General features: G+C 35.5%; 1 protein-coding gene across 1 annotated transcript; it reads right to left on the bottom strand.

Annotated features, from left to right (window-relative positions):
• Nucleotides 1-743: 743 nt before the first annotated feature.
• On the bottom strand, nucleotides 744-19,060 carry LOC120088441 (serine/threonine-protein phosphatase 5-like). The gene is made up of 14 exons (XM_039045745.1): nucleotides 18,853-19,060; nucleotides 18,152-18,333; nucleotides 17,538-17,707; nucleotides 17,362-17,433; nucleotides 16,075-16,216; nucleotides 10,627-10,824; nucleotides 9,909-10,017; nucleotides 9,699-9,816; nucleotides 3,120-3,267; nucleotides 2,550-2,798; nucleotides 2,139-2,264; nucleotides 1,950-2,050; nucleotides 1,117-1,191; nucleotides 744-1,014 (listed from the first exon to the last, which is right to left on the bottom strand). Exons 2-14 carry the CDS (start codon nucleotides 18,228-18,230, stop codon nucleotides 958-960), a joined length of 1,644 nt encoding a protein of 547 aa, XP_038901673.1. The 5' UTR covers nucleotides 18,231-18,333; nucleotides 18,853-19,060; the 3' UTR covers nucleotides 744-957.
• Nucleotides 19,061-19,833: the final 773 nt, after the last annotated feature.

Genomic DNA, 19,833 nt, shown 5'->3' on the forward strand with positions numbered 1-19,833 from the left:
TAGAAACTAAAATTTTAAAAGTTACAAAATTAAAAACTTGAACACTCTAATAGATGTTTAAACACAAATTTAAAAGTTATTGAACTAAACTGGTAACTAATCATTTTCTCAAGCATATTTGAAAGTGATTCCAAAATAGTTAAAATCACTAATCTTTTTCAAAATCACTCCAGAAGTATGTTTTTAATCATTCAAAATCAATTGATTGCATAAAAATTGCATCTAAAAGTATAAAATTAAATATTAAATTAATTTTAAGTGTTTAAAGACATGTTTTAAAATGATTTTAAACACGATAGTAGTAATTTCAACAATTTCAAAATAACTCCCAAACATGCACATATCTCCTAGTAAAATCAATTAAATAAATGAACAAGGAAAGAATAGAAACCTAACTCATAACATTTTGAGGCCAGATCGAGTTTTGCCAAGAACAAGAACTGAATTTACTTGGAAGGAGACGGTCACTGTTAAAAGGAAAGTAAAGTGATCATGTTTTGGTTGTAGCTATGAGCCTGATGAGAGAAAGGTTAGTCCAGTTAGGGAGAAGTCTCAATATTTCACCTTAAATTACTATCAGCAATAAAACATAATACAATACAAATATAAATTTGTTTGGCAGGCAAAACTCAATCATAACTGTAAAGGTGTGATATTCAAATTAAGTGATGACAACTAATATTTTATTGGCAAGTTATTGAAAGACCCCCCCCCCGCCCCCTCCCCCCCCCCCCCAAAAAAAAAAAAAAAAACGAAGAAGAAGAGAAGAAAAACCTCCCTTGGCCAGAAAATGAAGGGAATTTCCCAGTATAACTACACAGGTCAGTTGGCAAAATATTAATAACTATTTTATGTAAAAGAATCAATATATTGGTACTGAATTTGCCATTTTGGCACCAGCTTCTTGAGTGATTCCTGTAGAACGTAAAATTTTGGAGTAAAAGTAGTTAATGTCAGCTATTGAAATAACTGGAAGAAGTTTGCATATGCCATAGGCTTCACGTCAGGATGTGGCTGCATGACCATAGAAAATCGGCAGTTAAACCACATTACTCTTAAGAAATGCAAGTCGAGAGCAAAAACTAGGAGAGTGAGGAAGAGGATAGTAAAACTGACCACGGCAGAGAAAGTGACAATGTTTGGCTTCATATTGGGTCCTTCAAAGCGAATAAAAGCACCTTTGTTACGCATCTGCAATATGAAGATAGCTTAATCAAACTATGGACCAGCGCACACTCATATTTAAAAGCCAAAAACAGCAGTTTGTCAAGTAAAACAACTTCAAAGAGTTACTTTTTTTTATATCTGTAAGTGTTCAGGCCAGCTTACGTGTACCTTGACTAATCTCACAAAACAACCTGCCTGACCCTACAATACAAGGAAACTCGTAGGATGGTATTAAATCCTAGGTAGGCGGCTGGCCACCATGGATTGAACTCATGACCTTTTAGTCCTTTATCAGGGGATGTTCTATTATACTTCAAAGAGTTACTACGTGAGGGAATTATAAGTTGATAGGTGAAGGTAAATGTAATATTATATCATCTAACACTCTCCCTACTTGTGGACTTGAAATAGGTAAGAGATCCAACAAGTGAAAATCAGTATAAACTGGAAAGTAAATATTGTAAGAGTTTGAACACATGATCTCTTGTAACAAAAGAATGGTCACTTCCATTTCTACATAAAGTAAACATTAAAAGACAAGCGACACGACAGTAAACTTTCCTAGTGCTTGTTTCCCTTGTATTCAAAATAAAAAGAGCTCAAATTCAGCCTAGCTTCTAACGCACGTCAGGCTGATGGACACTTGCTAGTGTTTTTCTCCCTCTTGTTGGCTTTAACTTTCAGTCTAGTGGATAACAAGTGGAGCAATCAAATCCAAGTTGTAATTTTAATTGTATTCACCTCATTTACAATATTCATGTACTTTAAAGAAAATAACTTACTTGATCACAATAATTTGGAGCAGAAAATACAGTGATGAGTTTACCATCATGCTCAATTTCATAGCCTTCATCCTTCACCTCGTGAGATCGAACGAGTAAGTCTGTGGTTTCAGTATAGAATCATTAAATTATAAAATGAATTATGTGCACAGAGTCGTCAACCCAAACCATAAATTACATGACAAATACCTAAGTTATTGTCCTGCAAAAATCTTTTTGTTACATCTGCGCCAAAGGAAAGACCCACGCCTCGTTTACTAGGGCCTCTTCCAGGATAAGGTTGAGGATCACTCCATAGCAATTCACTCATTAATCCTGAAGTGAAAATGGACAGAGAACCTAGTAATTCACTACTTCAATATGGAAAAGGTAATGATCTCACTTTATAATGCCTTTGCGTCGATTAGAACAATAGTAAAGGTCGTATAAAGACTCCAACAAAGGAAATGATGAGCTATCAAACAATGATGGAACAAACTAACAAGCGATTAGCAGAAATCTTTTGTGCAAAAATATGATCACCACATCCATCTCAATGTAACAAAATTTCAAACATAAGTGCAAGGAACACATAAAAAGATATCAAATGATCAACTTTACCTTCTTCTGGAGGTTCACGAAAACGGTCTATCCTTCTAATGTCAGAGAGTTTTACCCCATCAACACTAAAAAGGCCTCCATGAACGACAAAAACCTTCTCGTTCAATACATAAGCCAAAGGCAAACAACAGAATACTTCTGCAAACAGTTCTACAAACGTTCCATTAAGCTTTGTCTTAACCTCGCCTTCAAAACCATACATTTTGTTCATACTCTTACTCTCATGATTTCCTCTAGAGAGATGTATAGCTGAGTAAGAAAAAGAGGATTGATTAGACTGGAATTTACTGATCCATCCTTAAAAGCATGAACATTAACCAAACAACTAAAAGTAACAGAAAAAGGTTTGACGAACAACTAAAAGTAGATTGTATTATACTGATCAACTCCCGTGACAACCATTTTTGGGCTAAGGGGAAAGTGCCACACATATCAATGAAACAAAACGACTGGACTGCCTCATCAAACCTCTTAATCATATACTATCTGCTAGTAGGAGTGAATATGCGGGGTTCAACTTCAAATACAAAATGGAAGCTGCCTAACCAATTGGGATTCTATTCAATTTACCTGATGGAGACATGCATTTAACTGCAAACAAGGTCAGAATGACCTCCAAAGAAAAAGATCCCCTATCCACGAAGTCGCCATTAAACAGATATGGATTATCTTCAGAAGGCAGACCATTCAGCTCAAAAATATTTAAGAGATCATAAAACTGCGAGCATCAAAATATGAAAGCATAAGGGAAACCAACATTTAAAGATGCAGACACGAGAATAAAAGAATAAGAAAATGCCTATAAAATTGTTGGAGTTCCTCTTAGAGAAGTAGAATTCAACTATTACCACAAACGACTGTTCGCGTACAACATATATGGTGGAGATTACTACAACACATCATTATCAAGCAATTAGGAGATCACAAATAATTCAGTTTGCGGGAGATGAAATCTACCCAAAGAAAAAATTATAGCAATAAAAAAGGCCAACATTTGCACTAAAAAAGAAAAAAGCCAAAGATACAGAACAGAAAATATGCGGACAATGCGGACAATGAAATGCCCTACAAGCCTCAAAGGGAATTACAAAAGAGGATCCGACAGGCATGGATTGAGCATCAAAGATGAAGAGCTCAATGAACTCCAGCAGCTTTTGTCTCAACTTGACAGCAGAAGGGTCAACCAAAATACAGATTCTCGGGTCTGGGCTCTAGAGTCCTCTGGTAGGTATTCAGTTAAATCCTTCTCCAAGTATTTAAACTCTTCTACCCCTTTGGACAAGGGAATTTACAAAGGCATTTGGAAATTCAAAAGTCCTAAAAGAATTAATGTGTTAATTTGGATTTTATTTTTTTGGGACATTAAACTGCTCAGACACTTTACAGCACAAGCTAGAGGACCAATGTTTATCTCCTTCCATATGCTCCTTGTGTCTAGTAAATGGAGAAGACCTTCAGCATCTTTTGTTTGAGTGTTCTTACTCAAGGAAATGTTGGTGGAAGATTTTTTCTTTCTTCAATTTATCTTGAGTTTTTGGGAAAACAACTAAAGAGAACATGCAACAAATCTTGGTTGGCCCGCCTCTCACCTAAAGCTCAAGATTCTTTGGTCGAATGCAGTTAAAGCGTTAATTTCAGAAATTTCATTTGAACATAATCAGAGAGTTTTTTCATGATAAGCCTTTGGATTGGACGGAGCGTATTGATTCTACTCGTTTATTAGCTTCTTCACGGAGTTCCCAATCAAAGTTTTTACTGATTACTCTATTCAAGACATCAGTCTTAATTGGAACGCATTTATTTCTTCAATGTAGTCATGTACTCTTGGCTTCATTATGAGACTGTTTTGTATTGGGACATGATGAGGGTGCTATGGGTGTGTCGACCTAGTTGAGATAACCAGGTGCATCTTCTGATCCTAGGATTTTCTGGTTAAACATTTAGTTGTTTCTTAAATCTTTATTACTTGATGTCTCTTTGTACTTTGAGCATTTGACTCTTTTCATTACATCAATGAAAAGCTTCGTTTCCTTTACAGAAAAGATTAAGGAGCATCTAGGTCGAGGCCCATCAAGAATCTGTTAGAGTGCTAATATTATGGTTATCTTGCTATTGTAAATATCTTTAATTTAGTGTCCTTTATTGTCTTTTTTATATTTACCTAATTAGGTCACTCTTGTATGTGTATATATACCTCTTTAGTCAATGGAATAAATTATTCTGATTCTATCAAACCTAAGAGTTTCACATGGTATCAGAGTCCTAGGTTAGGGTTCTTTTTTGTAAACCTTAGGTTTGGTGTTTAGAACTCATGTTTCATCTAGGGTTTTGTGAAGTACTTGGGTCTGCACTTTTGTCCGCCAGTGCTTGCCGCTGTCCGCCATTATCGTCCGTTGTCGTCTGCCACCGCCAACATAAGTTAGGTCACTGTTCATCACGATTTTTTTGACACTGCCCACCCTAAAAGGAAGCCTAGTCGTTGGTTTACGATACCCTAAAATCCGGTGTCTATCTGAGCAGCGCGTGAAGCTCACGTGCCGTCACTGCTACCTGACATCCAATCCACGCACCGGCACATGTGGGCGCACGTGAAGCTATTTCCCGTTCGTCTTTCGCAGGTTTGATCGAAATCTTGTCTTTCCTCCCGTGGTTTATTTGTTTGGGCTATATATTCACTAGTTTGTAGGTGACTGAAGAAAAGTCTCTTCGGTACCTTAGGGTTTGGTTTAATACTTCTTTTTTTTTTTTGGATTTTTTAATTTGTATTTGTCTGTTTTTAAGGTTATGACTGACAAGAAATCAATAGTCATATTCGAGATGATTCCGATGGTGTCAAAAGCATTGAATATATTGAATCGATCTAATTATTATTCATAGATATCGAATGTTCACCATTTTATTAGAAGCATTGAAATGGATGATCATATAACTGAAGAGCCACCGACTGATGCTACCAAAAAGATTTGGTTGGGGGACAATTCAAGAATGCTTCTCCAAATCAAGAATTCTATTGAGTGTGAAATCGTTGGGTTAGTTAATCACTGTGAATCTGTTAAAAACCTATTGGAATATTTGGATTTTCTCTATTCTAGGAAAGAGAACATTAATAGAGTATTTGACATGTGTAAGACTCTATATCAACCTAACCAGGGACAGAAATCTCTTACAAGTTATTTTATGGAGGTGAAAAATACATGTGCAGAATTCAATGCCTTAACGCCAATTAACATTGATCCTAAAGTTTTGATGGCTCAACGTGAAAATTTGTTCATCATGAGTTTTTTAGTTGGCCTTACACCTAAATATGAGATGGCCAAAGATCAAGTTTTGTCAAGCTCACATATCTCATCACTGGAAAAGGCTTATACTCGAATCCTTCGTACAAAGAAGCCACAATCAATTATGTCATTTGATCCAATAGTGCTTTGATTGGGCGTACAAATGACTATAGGGGTAATAAAGGGTTTGGTCTAAATAATTCCAAAGGTTATCCCAATTACTCAACGATCAAATTCAAGAGAGGTTTGTTATTATTGTCATAAACCTAGACATATAAAACGTGATTGTAGGAGATTGTTGAATAAAGGTCAAAGAGTGTCATTTGCACATGTTGCTTCTACTCCTGATAACCTTGAGAAATCCATTATGATTTTTACAAAGGAGTTTACTAAATTTCAACAGTATCAAGAGTCATTGACGTCATCATCTTCTACTCTCATTATTGCCATCATAAAGTCAGGTAACACCTCTAAATGTCTTCTTTCCTCCACCTCAAAATGGGTCATTAATTATCGCGCAACAGACCATATGACAAGTAACCCTAGTCTATTATATAATACTTCTCGTCCACTTCTTTACCTCATATCACTATAGCTGATGGAACCAACTCTTGTATTAGGATCGAGAACAGTCCATCTTACCAAATCAATTCTTTGTCCTCGGTTTTAAGTTTACCACAATTCTTCTTTAATTTGATTTCTGTCAGCAAATTAACTCGTGATCTTAATTGTTGTCTCATTTTTCCCTTGTTATTGCTTATTTCAGGATCTTATGATGAAGAGGACTATTAGGAAAGGGCGTGAAGTTGGAGGTCTCTACATCTTTGAACCAGAAAAACCTATAGCCATCACATGTTCTAGTGTGTCGTCTCCCTTTGAAGAACATTGTCGTTTGAGTCATCCATCTATCTCCGTGTTGAAGAGTCTTTGTCCCCAGTTTCAGCATTTGTCGTTTTTAGATTGTGAGTCGTGTTAGTTTGCTAAATTTCATCGTTTGAGTTTGTATCCTCGAGTCAGTAAATGTGCTAGTGCTCCTTTTGAGTTAGTCCATTATGATGTTTGGGGTCGTGTGCTATTGAGTCTAGAAAAGGATTTCCAAAGTTTGTTACCTTTGTCGATGACTATTCTTGTGTAACTTGGTTATATTTAATGAAAAATCGCTCCAAGTTACTTTCTCATTTTTGTAACTTTCATGGTGAAATTCGAACTCAGTTTAGTGGCTCTCTTAAATTCTTACTGAGCAATAATGCTAAAGAATATTTCTCTTGTGCTCGTAGATGCACGTAGCATTCTTCATCAATCCTTGTGTGTCAATACTCCATCTCAAAATGGAGTTGTTGAACGTAAGAATCGTCATCTCCTTGAAATAGCAAGAGCCTTAATGTTTCAAATGCATGTTCTAAAATCTTTTTGGGCTGATGCTATTTCGACAACCTATTTCCTAATGAAACGCATGCCCTCTTCCATTCTTAAGGGTGAGATACCTTATCGTATGTTGTGCCCCAAACAACATTTGTTTCCTCTTACACCAAAATTTTTTTGTTGTACCTGCTTTGTTCGGGATGTTCGCCCTCAACTTACCAAGCTAGATCCTAAGTCACTAAAATGTATTTTCCTTGGTTATCCTCATGTTTAGAAGGGGTCTTCGTGTTATTATCCTAGTCTTAAAAAATATTTCGTCTCTCCTAATGTCACGTTCTATGAACATTCCTTATACTTTTCTTCACCTTCTTTCTCTTCGAGTAAGAGTCAAGGAGAACATATGGAGGAAGAGGATGATTCTTGTTTACACAGTTGGGTCCTCTGGTGAGCCCCTTCCTACTTCACCTCCACCTATGTCTACTTCTATTCGTCCACCGGTCACCAAGGTCTTTCATCGACGACAAACCCCTTTAGTTCCATGCCCTATACCAGCGGCTTCTTCGTCATTGGATCTGGATACAAGTGATGATCTTCCTATTGCCCTTTGTAAAGGTAAACGTCAGTGCACTTATCCTATTTCCTCATTTGTTTCCTATAACCATTTGTCATCATCTACATGTTCTTTCCTTGCATCCTTGGAGTCTGTATCCATCCCTAAAAGTGTTCATGAAGTTTTGTCTCATCTTGGTTGGTATGTTGCAATGGTGGAGGAGATGACTGCCTTAGATGACAATTGTACTTGGGATTTAGTTTCTCTCGCTGTAGGAAAGAAGCCTATTGGTTGTAAATGGGTGTTTGCAGTCAAAGTCAATCCTGATAACTTTGTAGCTTGGACAAAAGCCCGCTTGTTGCTAAAGGCTATGGGCAAACTTATGGCGTTGACTATGCTAATACTTTTTCTCCAGTAGCTAAGATGGCCTTTGTGAGGTTGTTCATTTCATTGGCTTCAATCAATGATGCCTTTGCATCAACTTGATATTAAGAATGCTTTTCTTCAGGGTGATCTTCAAGAAGAGGTATATATGGAGCAACCACTAGGGTTTGTTGCTTAGGGGGAGAATGGAAAGGTATGTCGCCTTCGAAAATCTTTGTATGGATTAAAGCAGAGTCCATGAGCTTGGTTTGAGAAGTTTAGTCAAGTGATTGAAAAATTTTGTATGAGGAAGAGCATGTCAGATCACTCTGTCTTTTTTAAGAGATAGCAGAGTAGTGTCATCCTGTTAGTTGTATATGTTTGACAATATTGTGATCACTAATGATGATGCATTAAGTATTTAGTCCTTAAAGACCTTTCTCTATAGTCAATTCCATACTAAAGACTTGGACATGTTGAAATACTTTTTAGGAAATGAGATAATAAGAAGCAAGAAAGGAGTATTGTTATCATAAAGGAATATGTACTTGACTTATTGGCTGAAACAGGGAAGTTAGGGACTAAGCCATGTAGTACTCTAATGATGCCCCACTTACAGCTCATAAAAGAAGAAGAGTTGCTAAAAGATCATGAAAGATAAAGAAGATTAGCAGGAAAACTTAATTATTTTATAGTGACACAACCAAACATAGCATATTCAGTAAGTACTGTGAGCCAATATATGTCATGTCCTACAATTGAGCACTAGGTTGCATTGGAACAGATTTTGTATTATTTGAAGGTTGCTCCCGAGCGTGGTTCATTATATAAAGATCATGGTCAAATGAATATCGAATGTTTCTCAAATGTTGATTAGGCAGGATCTACGGAAGATAGGAAATCAACTACAGGATATCGTGTTTTTGTAGGTAGTAGTTTAATTTCTTGGAAGAGTAAGAAACAAAATGTGGTGTCTCGTTGAAGTGCTAAATCAGAATATAGAGCAATGACACAATCCGTGTGTGAATTGGTTTAGATATACCAACTTCTTGTTGAGTTAGGATTTGATAATCACATCATCGACAAAATTGTGGTGTGATAATGAAGCAACACTTCATATCGCATCTAATCCGGTGTTTCACGAGAGAACTGAACATATCGAAGTTGACTGTCATTTCATACGTAAAAAAATTCAACGAGGTTTGGTACCCACATGATATGTGAAGACTGGAGAATAATTACGAGATTTCTTCACGAAAGCTTTGGATGGTGCATGTATAAATTATCTATGTAACAAGTTGGGCATGATTAACATATATACTCCAACTTGAGAGGAAGTGTTGGAGTGCTAATATTAGAATTATCTTGCTATTGTACATATCTTTAATTTAGTGTCCTTTATAGTCTTTTTCATATTTTCCTAATTAGGTCACTCTTGTATATGTGTATATATACCTCTTTAGTGAATGAAATAAATTATTCTAATTATATCAAGCCTAAGAGTTTCACAGGGGCCTTACAGATTTGTTTGTTTACTCAAAATTATCATCAAACCTAATAATCATATACAAATTACTAAAAGAATGTAATACTGACCTGACCATGGACATCGCCACAAACTGTGAGGTGCTTGCCTTCAGGAATTGTTATATCAACTAACGAAGGAAGAGCTTTCAATATTTCTTTTGTTTGCTGAAGAATCTGTAATACATATCTAAAGAAAAACGTATATCACTAAAATAACTAAGCTCATTAGACATGCTGAATAGAATGATTATTAATTATTATTGGAGGTGCAATACATACCGCTTGTGCAAGGATTTCTGGTTCTTGAAATCATCCATCATTTTCTTCACAAAATCCAACGTTATGATATCTCCCTCTATTTTTGCTCCAGAATACTGTGGTTCGACATCTACACTTGAGAAAAAAAGATGGAACTGTCAATGCCCAGGGAAGAAGGTAACTCATAAATCCTCAATTCATGATGTACTCTTATGAGAAGAATGAATATCAACGGAACAATGAAGAAAAATTAAATGATGCAAATATTAAAAATTCAATAGTGAGTTAATTCTAGACCTCTTTAGTTGTCTTTTTCCATTTTCCATGTTAACTTTTTTACAACTTATAATAGGACAACAACCAAATTGATTTGGCTGCTTTCCGAATAGGAAATAAAAATCCATTAATAGAACAAACCTACTTCTCACTACTAATGCATAAAAAAGTACAACACGGGTAGAATTCTTAGTGCACTATATTTATACTAGTTTTTTTAATTAAAAGAGAGAGGGAGAGAGAGATGCACACACGCACACACAAATTCCAAATTCCTTCTCCATTGTGACTGGATCAGTTGAAGAAAATTTGAAGTTAAGAATACAGTCTAAAGTACAGTCTTTGACTGGAAGAGGAGTCCTAAAACATGAGTTCATCAATTTCAAATCAAGTTAATGAATTCTAAAATTAAAGGGATTTTGAATATTTCAAAGAAGAAGAAAAAAACAGACAAAAGGAAAACCTAGAGTCTTTGCATTGATAACACCTCCACTGCCACCCCACCAACGTGTGCCCATGATTACCAGCACCACCACTGCTATTGCAGCTACTAATGTGGCAGCTTTTGTGCTGAGAGTCGAAATTGCAATCGCTGTAGTTGCTACTGCTGCTGCTACTATAGCCATTTGGGGCGGCAATGACGTTGCGTTTGAACCTGCCCCTATAATGATGGATTACATGGAAAAAGAAAGTTTAATCACCAGTGACAAATTACAGAGAGGTTTTGAACTTTTAACTCGAATGAAATTTATTTTCAGTCTTGTCCAAGGTTATGGTATTTTCAATCAGCTAATAGCTCTGAATATCTTTTAAGAGTCCTTAATTGTTTATTTTTTTTATTTTTTTATTGTTTATGAGAATTTGAACTTTCATTAAGAAAAATTAAACAATACAAAGGCTGGAAAAAAAAGAGGCAAACTAAAGAAAAGACATCCAATCAAGTAAAATAAGACGTAGCAGATTATTATAAAAAAGGTTGTCACCAAATCCTACAAAGAGATGTTGACCCTAATAAGGGCTCAAACATCACTCGAAGACCTCTCGAGCCCTCTAAAGACCCCATTATTCCTCTCCCTCCAAAGGCCCCATAGAACCCCACACATCCTAGCATGCCACAAAAACCTTCTTCTCTCCCGAGAGGGAGGATGGAGAAATAACTCTTTGAACATCTCTTAGCAACCCTATATGTCTAGCCATGCTTAAGCCAAGCTCCTCAAAGAAAAGACTCCATACACCATAGGTTAAATCATAGCTTCAAAAGATACAATCAACGTCCTCAATCGACCGCTTACAAAAATGCAACACGAAGACCCAATCAAAAAGGGCAACTTCTTTGAAACTTGATCGAAGGTGTTAACTCTTGGATGGGCAACTTCTTTGTTGAGCATAATGGTTTGGTTACCATTCCCAACTCTAATGTTTCCACTGATTTATATACTGCTAATAGTACTTTACAGACAGATATTGCCTTGAGTTCTCTTCATAATGATAGTATTACTGGTACTGATATTGTTGAAACTAATAGTACTAATGTTGATACTGTTGAGGGTGGTACTGGACCTAATGTAAATGTTCAAATTCATGGTACTGGACCCAGTGTTAGTTCTACCGATGTGGAAATTGTTGGCACATCTAGTCACACTTCTCAACCTATGCAAATAAGGAGTACGTCTGGTATTTACAAGAAGAAGTTGTTTGTTGCTAATGTCCACACTTCCTCTTTGAAACCTTCTTGTTTCTCCAAGGCTTCTAAAATTATTGAACAGAAAAAGGCTATGAGTGAGTATAAAGCTCTTGTGCATCAGAAGACATGGGTTGTTAACTGATTTACCTCCTGATAAAGAAAACAGTTGATTGCAAGTGGGTGCATAGAATCAAACAACATCCTGATTGAAGCATAGCTTGTTATGAAGCTCGTTTAGTAGCCAAGAGATATCATCAAGAAGGAATCGATTATGACGAAACTTTTAGTCCAGTCATTAAAAAATCTATTGTTTGTGTAATACTCTCATTGGCTGCTCAATTTAGTTGGAAGCTTCGTCAATTAGATGTAAAAAAATATCTTCCTTCATGGTGAACTTCACGAGGAAGTGTATATGAATCAACCCCACAGCTTTGTTGACCACCCCAAACTGAAGGTTGTTTTTCGTCTGATCAAGTCTTTATACGGTTTAAAACAACCACCCCGCGCTAGTTTGATTGCTTCATGTTTCATTTGTTAACACTTGGTGTGACATCCCAAATTTTTATGTAATTTAAATTCAGTATTTTGTAAAATTTGATAATTATTTTGAATTTTGGAGGTTGAATTAAATTATTGTGAGAAAATGATTCAATTTTAAAATCGTGCTTCAGCGAAGGATTTTGGAATTTAAAAGATTTTAAGGAGAATTTGGGATATATTTCAATTTTGATTTAATTTAGAAAATCGAAATAAAATTGGGAGATTTAGATTTTTTTTTGTTTGGAAAAGATAATAAAATTGAATTGATTTAGTGGGATAATCGATTTAAATTAATTTTCCCAAAAGGATTTGGGATTTTTTTTTTTTTTAAAGATTTGGAAATTGGAAATTGGAAATTGAGAAGATATTTGGGTTTTGAAAAGGAAAAGGAAAGGGATTATACATATATAAGAAATAAGGGAAGCAAATAAAAAATAATAAATAATAAAAAAAACACTTCAGGTGCGCCTTTGGGTCCACCAGATACGTACACCTTCGGGTCCACCAGTTTATGTGCGCCTTCGGGTCCACCAGTTATGTGTTCCTTCGGGTTCACCAGCTAACATGAGTACATCTCACCTATAGGGGGGGTGTTAAATTGTTCACTCAGATAATATTACATGTGCAGCTTTAGCACTTCAAACTAGGTCCCACCAGTTTAAGATAGTTCAATTTATGTTGCATTTATTGGACATAAATGCTCAGCCTGTCCTCGGTAGTGGGGTTACTTATTGAGTATTTTATACTCATTCTTTCTCATGTTTCTTTTTCAGGAAAAGGTAGGGCACGCCGATGAATGACAAGCGGAATGTGTGATCGAGCCACTGGGACCCGTCAATGTTTCCGCTCATGTTTTCAGGATTTTATGTTTTAAAATTTCCAGTCTTATTTGTACTTTTAAACTTTTTATGAGAATTTTCTAGTTTTTTTTTTTATGGTTTTAAGGGTATCCAGTTAAATGAATTTCAATTTTTTTTTTAATAAATATTAATTATTTTATGACATTTACTTAATTTTCGCCAATACATGGTCGATTTGAAATATATGCATGCATGTAGTAATGGCCTAATTTAAGTCTTAGGGAGCCGGGTCGTTACACTTGATTCCAAACTTCTATGGCTGACTTGTCTCCCTTTGTGAGACATGTTGGTGGTTCTCTAACCTACCTATTACTTTACGTGGATGATATCATTGTTACGGGTAACAATCAATGTTATATTGATACTCTTGTTGTTCAATTGAGGTCACGTTTTGAGATGACTGATTTAGGTTTTTTACGATATTGCTGGAAATTTCTTGCACAGTGGTATTATGGTTCATCAAGCTAAATACATTCAGAGATGTGTTGCAGTGATTTAGGATGGTGAATGCTAAGCTTTGTGATACTCCTCTAACATTAGTTTTTCCTTTTGGTGCTGATCTTGGACAGCCCTATTCTGTTGAAGATGCTCATAGTTATCGAGCTTTAATTGGTGTCTTACACTACCTAACGTTCAGTAGACCTGATATAGTGTTCGTTGTGAGCAAATTATCACAATATATGCATCAACCTTGTGATTCTCATTTGGTAGCCGCTAAGCGTATCTTACGATATCTTAATGGTACAATTGGACATGGTTTAATGTTTCACAAAGGACATCCTGCTTCTCCAAGACTTTGTGCTTATTCTAACTCAGATTGGGTTGATGACCCCTTGAACAGACGTTCAACATCAGGTTTTGTTATCTTCCTTGGGCCAAATACTGTTTCATGGCGAGCTAAGAAACAATTCACTGTTTCTCAAAGTTCAACTAAGGCTGAATATCGAGTGATTCCATCCACTGCAGTTGAGTTAAGTTGGCTTCGACAAGTTCTTAAAGATCTACATGTTTTCAGTTCTCAACCGCCTCTCTTCTTTTGCTGCATCTCTTTTTTTCCCCCTTTGCTGCGGATTGTTGGGGAAGGTTGTTTAGCTTGTTCAACTTGCAATGGCATTGGCCTAGCAAAGCCTCTGGTGCTCTTCTTCAGCTTATTGAGGACCTCAGGATTCATGTTCAGGCACTTTGGTCCAATGGGTCTTTGCCCTTCTTTAAAGTGAACAAAACTTGAGGATCTTTCATGGCCATGAACGATGTTTTTTGGGATCTTGCCACTCTTTTTATTTCTACTTGGTCTTTGAAAATGAAAGTTATGTTTCCTTTTTTAAAAAATTTAAAGAAAAAAAGAAAAAAAGAAAAAAGAAGGAGAAGAAGAAGAAAGAAAGAAAGAAAAATGGCCTCTTCTATTATGTGATAATCTCTCTACCATTCAATTATCACGCAACCTTGTTTTCCATGGACGAATGAAACATGTTAAGATTGACTTTCACATCACTCGTGAACGTGGTGTGTGCAAAGATATAGAGTTGTGTTATGTTCCTACTGAAAAATAGTTGGCTAGTCTCTTTACTAAACCTCATACCAGCTCCAGGTTGCAATGTTTTGTTCCAAACTTTATCCATTCAATTTCACTTCGAGGGAGGGAGGATAATAAGTAATATTGTATTTTATTATTTGCTGGTATTTCGAATGTGTTCTGTTAAGATTCAGTTACTTAACTTTTCCCTTTCTTTAAGGATGAGAACTCTCAATTTTATGAGAGATTATTACAAACCTGACACAAAAAACTCAACCATTTTTGGAATTTTCACCTTCATAACGTGGCAAAGATAGAACCACTCGAGGGAAAGGGATTGACCAAACAACAAAGGAAGGATTTACAAGAGAAGCCTCCAGAAGGAAAAGGACTCCAAATACAAACATACCTTCTCCCCGAAATACAACAAACCTCTCTGATCAACCAGAGAAGGGAACAATATCCATTGTTTGGGAATCCATAACGGGCAAAGAAGAGTATAGAGAGTAAAGGAAAAACAAGGAATGTGACCTAAGATAAATGGTATGTACGAGGAAAAAGAAAGTAGAGGAGTCTATCCCCAATTCATTTATCCTCCAAAAGAAAGCATCTTCCCATCACCCACCAAACAATGGATTAAAAGAGAAAAGAAAGAGTTCCCCTCAAACATACCTTTCCAAGGGTTTTTGGAAGTGCCTTTAACCCCTCACAATCCATTCAAAAGGGGGTGGTCCATATTTGCTCACAATAACCTTCGGACTTAAAATGGAAACACCAAAACCATTTACCCAGAAGTACACTATTCTGGACCCTTAGATTCCCAATATCTAAACCACTAACATTAACTGGTTTTGTCACCACCTCTCAATAACTAAATGCAACCCTCCATCTTCCACAATCTCTTCCAAAAGGAGATCTCTCTTAAGCTTCTTCGAGGTTGAACTCACCAACATGAGTATACTAATACAGGCTAATTTTAAGATTTATTTAAAGCACATGGATTAAATTTGGACATTTGAAAGTACAAGAACCAAAATGGAACGAGTTTCATAGTACAGGGACTAAAATAGTATTTTAACGAAAGTTCAAAAATGTATTGTTCATGTGTTGGTATCTTTACTTATACCAAGGAATTCCTTAGACGTCTCTCAAAAATGACCATTGACTAATTAATACTCCCCAAAATTATACTAGACCAAACAAATAAAGCACAACGGCAACAAAAAAGATAAAAACTCCATGATAAATGGTCCTTGAATCGTCAAGCAGAAGCATTATAAAATAAACTAAAAAAATATGGAATAAAAATTATACCTACACGGTGCAAATCGGCCACAGAATCCGTTTGTGGCACTGGAGCTGCAACAGCTTCTTCAGAATTAAGCTTCACAATTGCTTTCTCGCATTCCTTCAACTTCTTGATGGTGTCAGGATCATTAGGACACATCTTCTTGAGCTTCAGTTTACAAAGTACCCAAAAAAAAAAAAAAAAAAACAGATTTAATTCCAGGATGCTACGATTCACGTATGACTTTGAAACTAAGGAATCCAAGTGGTAATCCACGCAGTATGCAACTAATCTGAAAAATCTCAGTGACAGAATGCATGGCTTCAAGTGAAACACAGCCAAGAACTAGAATGTCTAAAAGATAAAAGATAAGAGCCATCTTCGAATTAATTTTCTCCATTTATCACCTGTGTGTTTTTTTTAACTATACATGGAAAAACTTAAGAAGCATGGATGTAGCTAAAAGGAACTGACGACTCTAACATTCTGCTAGAATAATTCACCTCGTGAATTAATAGATTTTCTTGTGACAAGTCAAAATGAAGGGGATTAGGAAGGAGATCCCACAGTTACATCTGATAGGATACATTTTTTTTTCATATGAGAACAAAGGTTTCAGCTTTTTTTTAAAAAAAAAAGGAACAATCTGGAATAGTAGCAAGTAATTTTTATGTTAAGTCACAAATAATCCTTTGCAGAAATGCAAATCAATTCTATCATTCGACGAATGAATGCAAATTGATCTACTTACTAAATAATAATTAATATTGTGATGGAATTAAAAACCAGCATCGAATTTGCAATAAGAGATTATAAACTTATCGTGTATGAAGTGTTGTGATCTAATAGTGAAGGAATTATCAATTATGCAAACTAGTGATAGAAACCAAAGAAATTAAATGATATTGAAGGATAAATTATAACGAACTACAATAATTTCCAAGTAATTCAAGGTACTTGAAACCATTATCTTGAGTTTCCTAGACCCTAAACCAACTAAGCTGTTGCTTATCTTCCCTTCCACTCACTTAGTTCTCTCACGATCAATTCCTACGAGAAAAATCCTTGGCTATGTAAATTTCTAATATGCAGTTAATATCCTACTAACAATTCTGACTACCCCACTGGGCAATGGCCTTCCTCACAGCTAGGGAGTTTGTACAACTTACCCAAAAGAAAGGTTATAGTTCATATACTGTAGCATTCACATTCAAAATAGACTTTACAAAACCAACTATGAATTCCTTGTGGGAAGGAAAACATAAAGAAATATAGCCTGTTGCAACATTCAAGTGGATCCTAATTAACAGCACCTGCTGAAAATCTTTAAGTGCTTCTTCAAACTTCCCCATGGCAAGATAAGCAGCACCACGCCTGTAATAACCCTGGTATGACAATATACTAGTATATATTCAAAATACACGCAAATAATAACTTTATTAGAAGAAAATCCATAAATAGCAACCAAAGCTTAATTTTAAAAGTGTGCCTTGGAATATCTAGGATCGACTTCAATAGCTTTCGATGCATCCTCTAGCGCGCTACCATACTCCTCTAGCTTAATGTGTGCAAATGCTCGATTTGCCCAATATACAGCATTCCGATTGTTGAGTTCAATAGCTTCCGTATATAAATTAATAGCTTGAGCATATTTGTGAGCTGGAATTCAAAACAAAGATTAGCACAGGTCACAGACAGAACGCATATTAGCAATAACATCACCAGACATGTAACTATTGATGAAATAGTCTTAATTGAATGAAAGATAAAATCCACTGCATACGTGGATTTGTCAATTATATCATTAAAGAGGCAAGAACCTGCTGTCTAGCGCAAGAACAATTTATTTTTCATTTATATCACTGAAGAACGGAAGTCCATTTTATTAAATAAAATAAAATAAAACCATAAACTGAAATATATCTAGTATAGTTGTTGTAACAAATGTCTCTTCACAATAACCTAACTAGAAAAAGTAAGTTGGTGTATGTAATTCTCAGAGTTAAAATCACCGACCAGCGACCACTGATTATCTTCATCAATGAAAAGTAAAAGAAAACAAATGAAATAATATATAACATGAATACAAGTGGCTTGTGTTACCTGTAAATGCTTTGTTGGCTAGGCATTTAATTTCCTCTGCATGCGTAACATTGGACTTTTTGATATCCATACTGGGCATTCCCTAATCCCTAGTACGAAATCAGTTGGGAAGTTAGCTTTTCATAGGTTCCACAGTACCTCCCTGTCATCGTCGCTAACTTGCTCGACATAGTATTCCTCAGCTACAGAAACAACAGGTACATACATCACAAACATGAATTTACTTCAATAATGGGAACATGACTCTACTTCTACGGCCCGCCCCATCATACTCGATAGCATTGACGCTCTAACCAGCTTGGTAAATACAGCAATATATATATATATATATATATATATATTTATCAAGAGAACAATTTAATCTAGAATACAAAGTTGTATATCATTAAAGTCATTGGCGAATAAAAGCTTCTCTTGCATTCTATTTCACAACGTGTTGTGTTCTGTTTCTGTCGCCGACATGCCTGCGACACGAAGCTGCTTCAAACATGTCGAATAATTGGTTTAATTTGATGTTCAATTATCCAACAGTATCCGAATGAACATAACAGAGAAGTACGCAAACAGAAATTGTTAACCAAGACTTTCGATCACCATAAAGTTAGTATCAGAGCAAAGTATTTAACAAATAACAGAGGATATTTCTTCGCCTTTTTCTGAGGAATCGAACTGAAATGAAATAGAATGAACAGATCAAGTACCTAATACGATGCTACTGGAGCAAGGGCTGGAGGTATATGATCTTGGAAATGAACAGATTCAATGGTACATAGTGTTAGCCCTAATCTCATATGTAATCTGTATGTTTAAGAGTTCAACTGTGGTTTTTGTGTGGGAGGAGTTCATAGAGGGAAAGAAGCAGATCCATTGTTTAATATTCTCATCCCCTGTCTTCTCGTGGTCATTCATGTTCTCTCTCTTTTATGTCTTTTCACAAATATTCACATGCCTATTCTTTTTTTAAAAAAATTAACAAAAGTTGGGGAGTAAAAAAGAATGAGAATTTTATGTTAAAACGGTAAATTTGGTCCCTGGAAAAGAAGTATAATTCCATCATAAACACTATTTATATGTTTCTTAGGAACCAATAATTTAATCAAAATGAAAATTAGTCTATCAAAAAAATAAAAAATAAATCGATATTGAAAAATATTAAGCCCGTTGGTAGTATAAAGGTCCCATTTGTTAATATAAAGGTCTCGTTTTATAATCTTTTTTTTTTTTTTTCATTTTTAACTTTTTGAAGTACGTCTAATGAATACCCTTCACAAATCATATTTCAACGAGAGAATCAGTGATTAAATGGTAGATTTGAATTATAAATAGAGAACTTGACAAAAAAAAATTACATATATAATACTAGGAAAGATAAGAGTGGGGAGTTGTACAAAATAATAGTCGGTCCGACCTTCGTCTTAGTCGGATTCCACAGAGGAATCCAAAAAAAAAAAAGCACGAGAACTATTAAAACAACGGGCCAAAAAGTGATACCCCATTATTTTGATTTATTTGTACAATTATCCCCTGCATTTTAGACATAAGTCCAAAAATTCATTTTCATTATTGTTTCATGGACAAGAATGGTTAAAGTGACTGTTTATAAGTTTTAGTTAAAACATAATAAAAAGATTTAGTTAAGCATCTCTACTGGTGGATCTAAAATTGCCTATATGGGATTTTGT

The sequence above is a fragment of the Benincasa hispida genome, chromosome 10 (genome assembly GCF_009727055.1).
Source record: "Benincasa hispida cultivar B227 chromosome 10, ASM972705v1, whole genome shotgun sequence".
Lineage (NCBI taxonomy): Eukaryota > Viridiplantae > Streptophyta > Magnoliopsida > Cucurbitales > Cucurbitaceae > Benincasa > Benincasa hispida.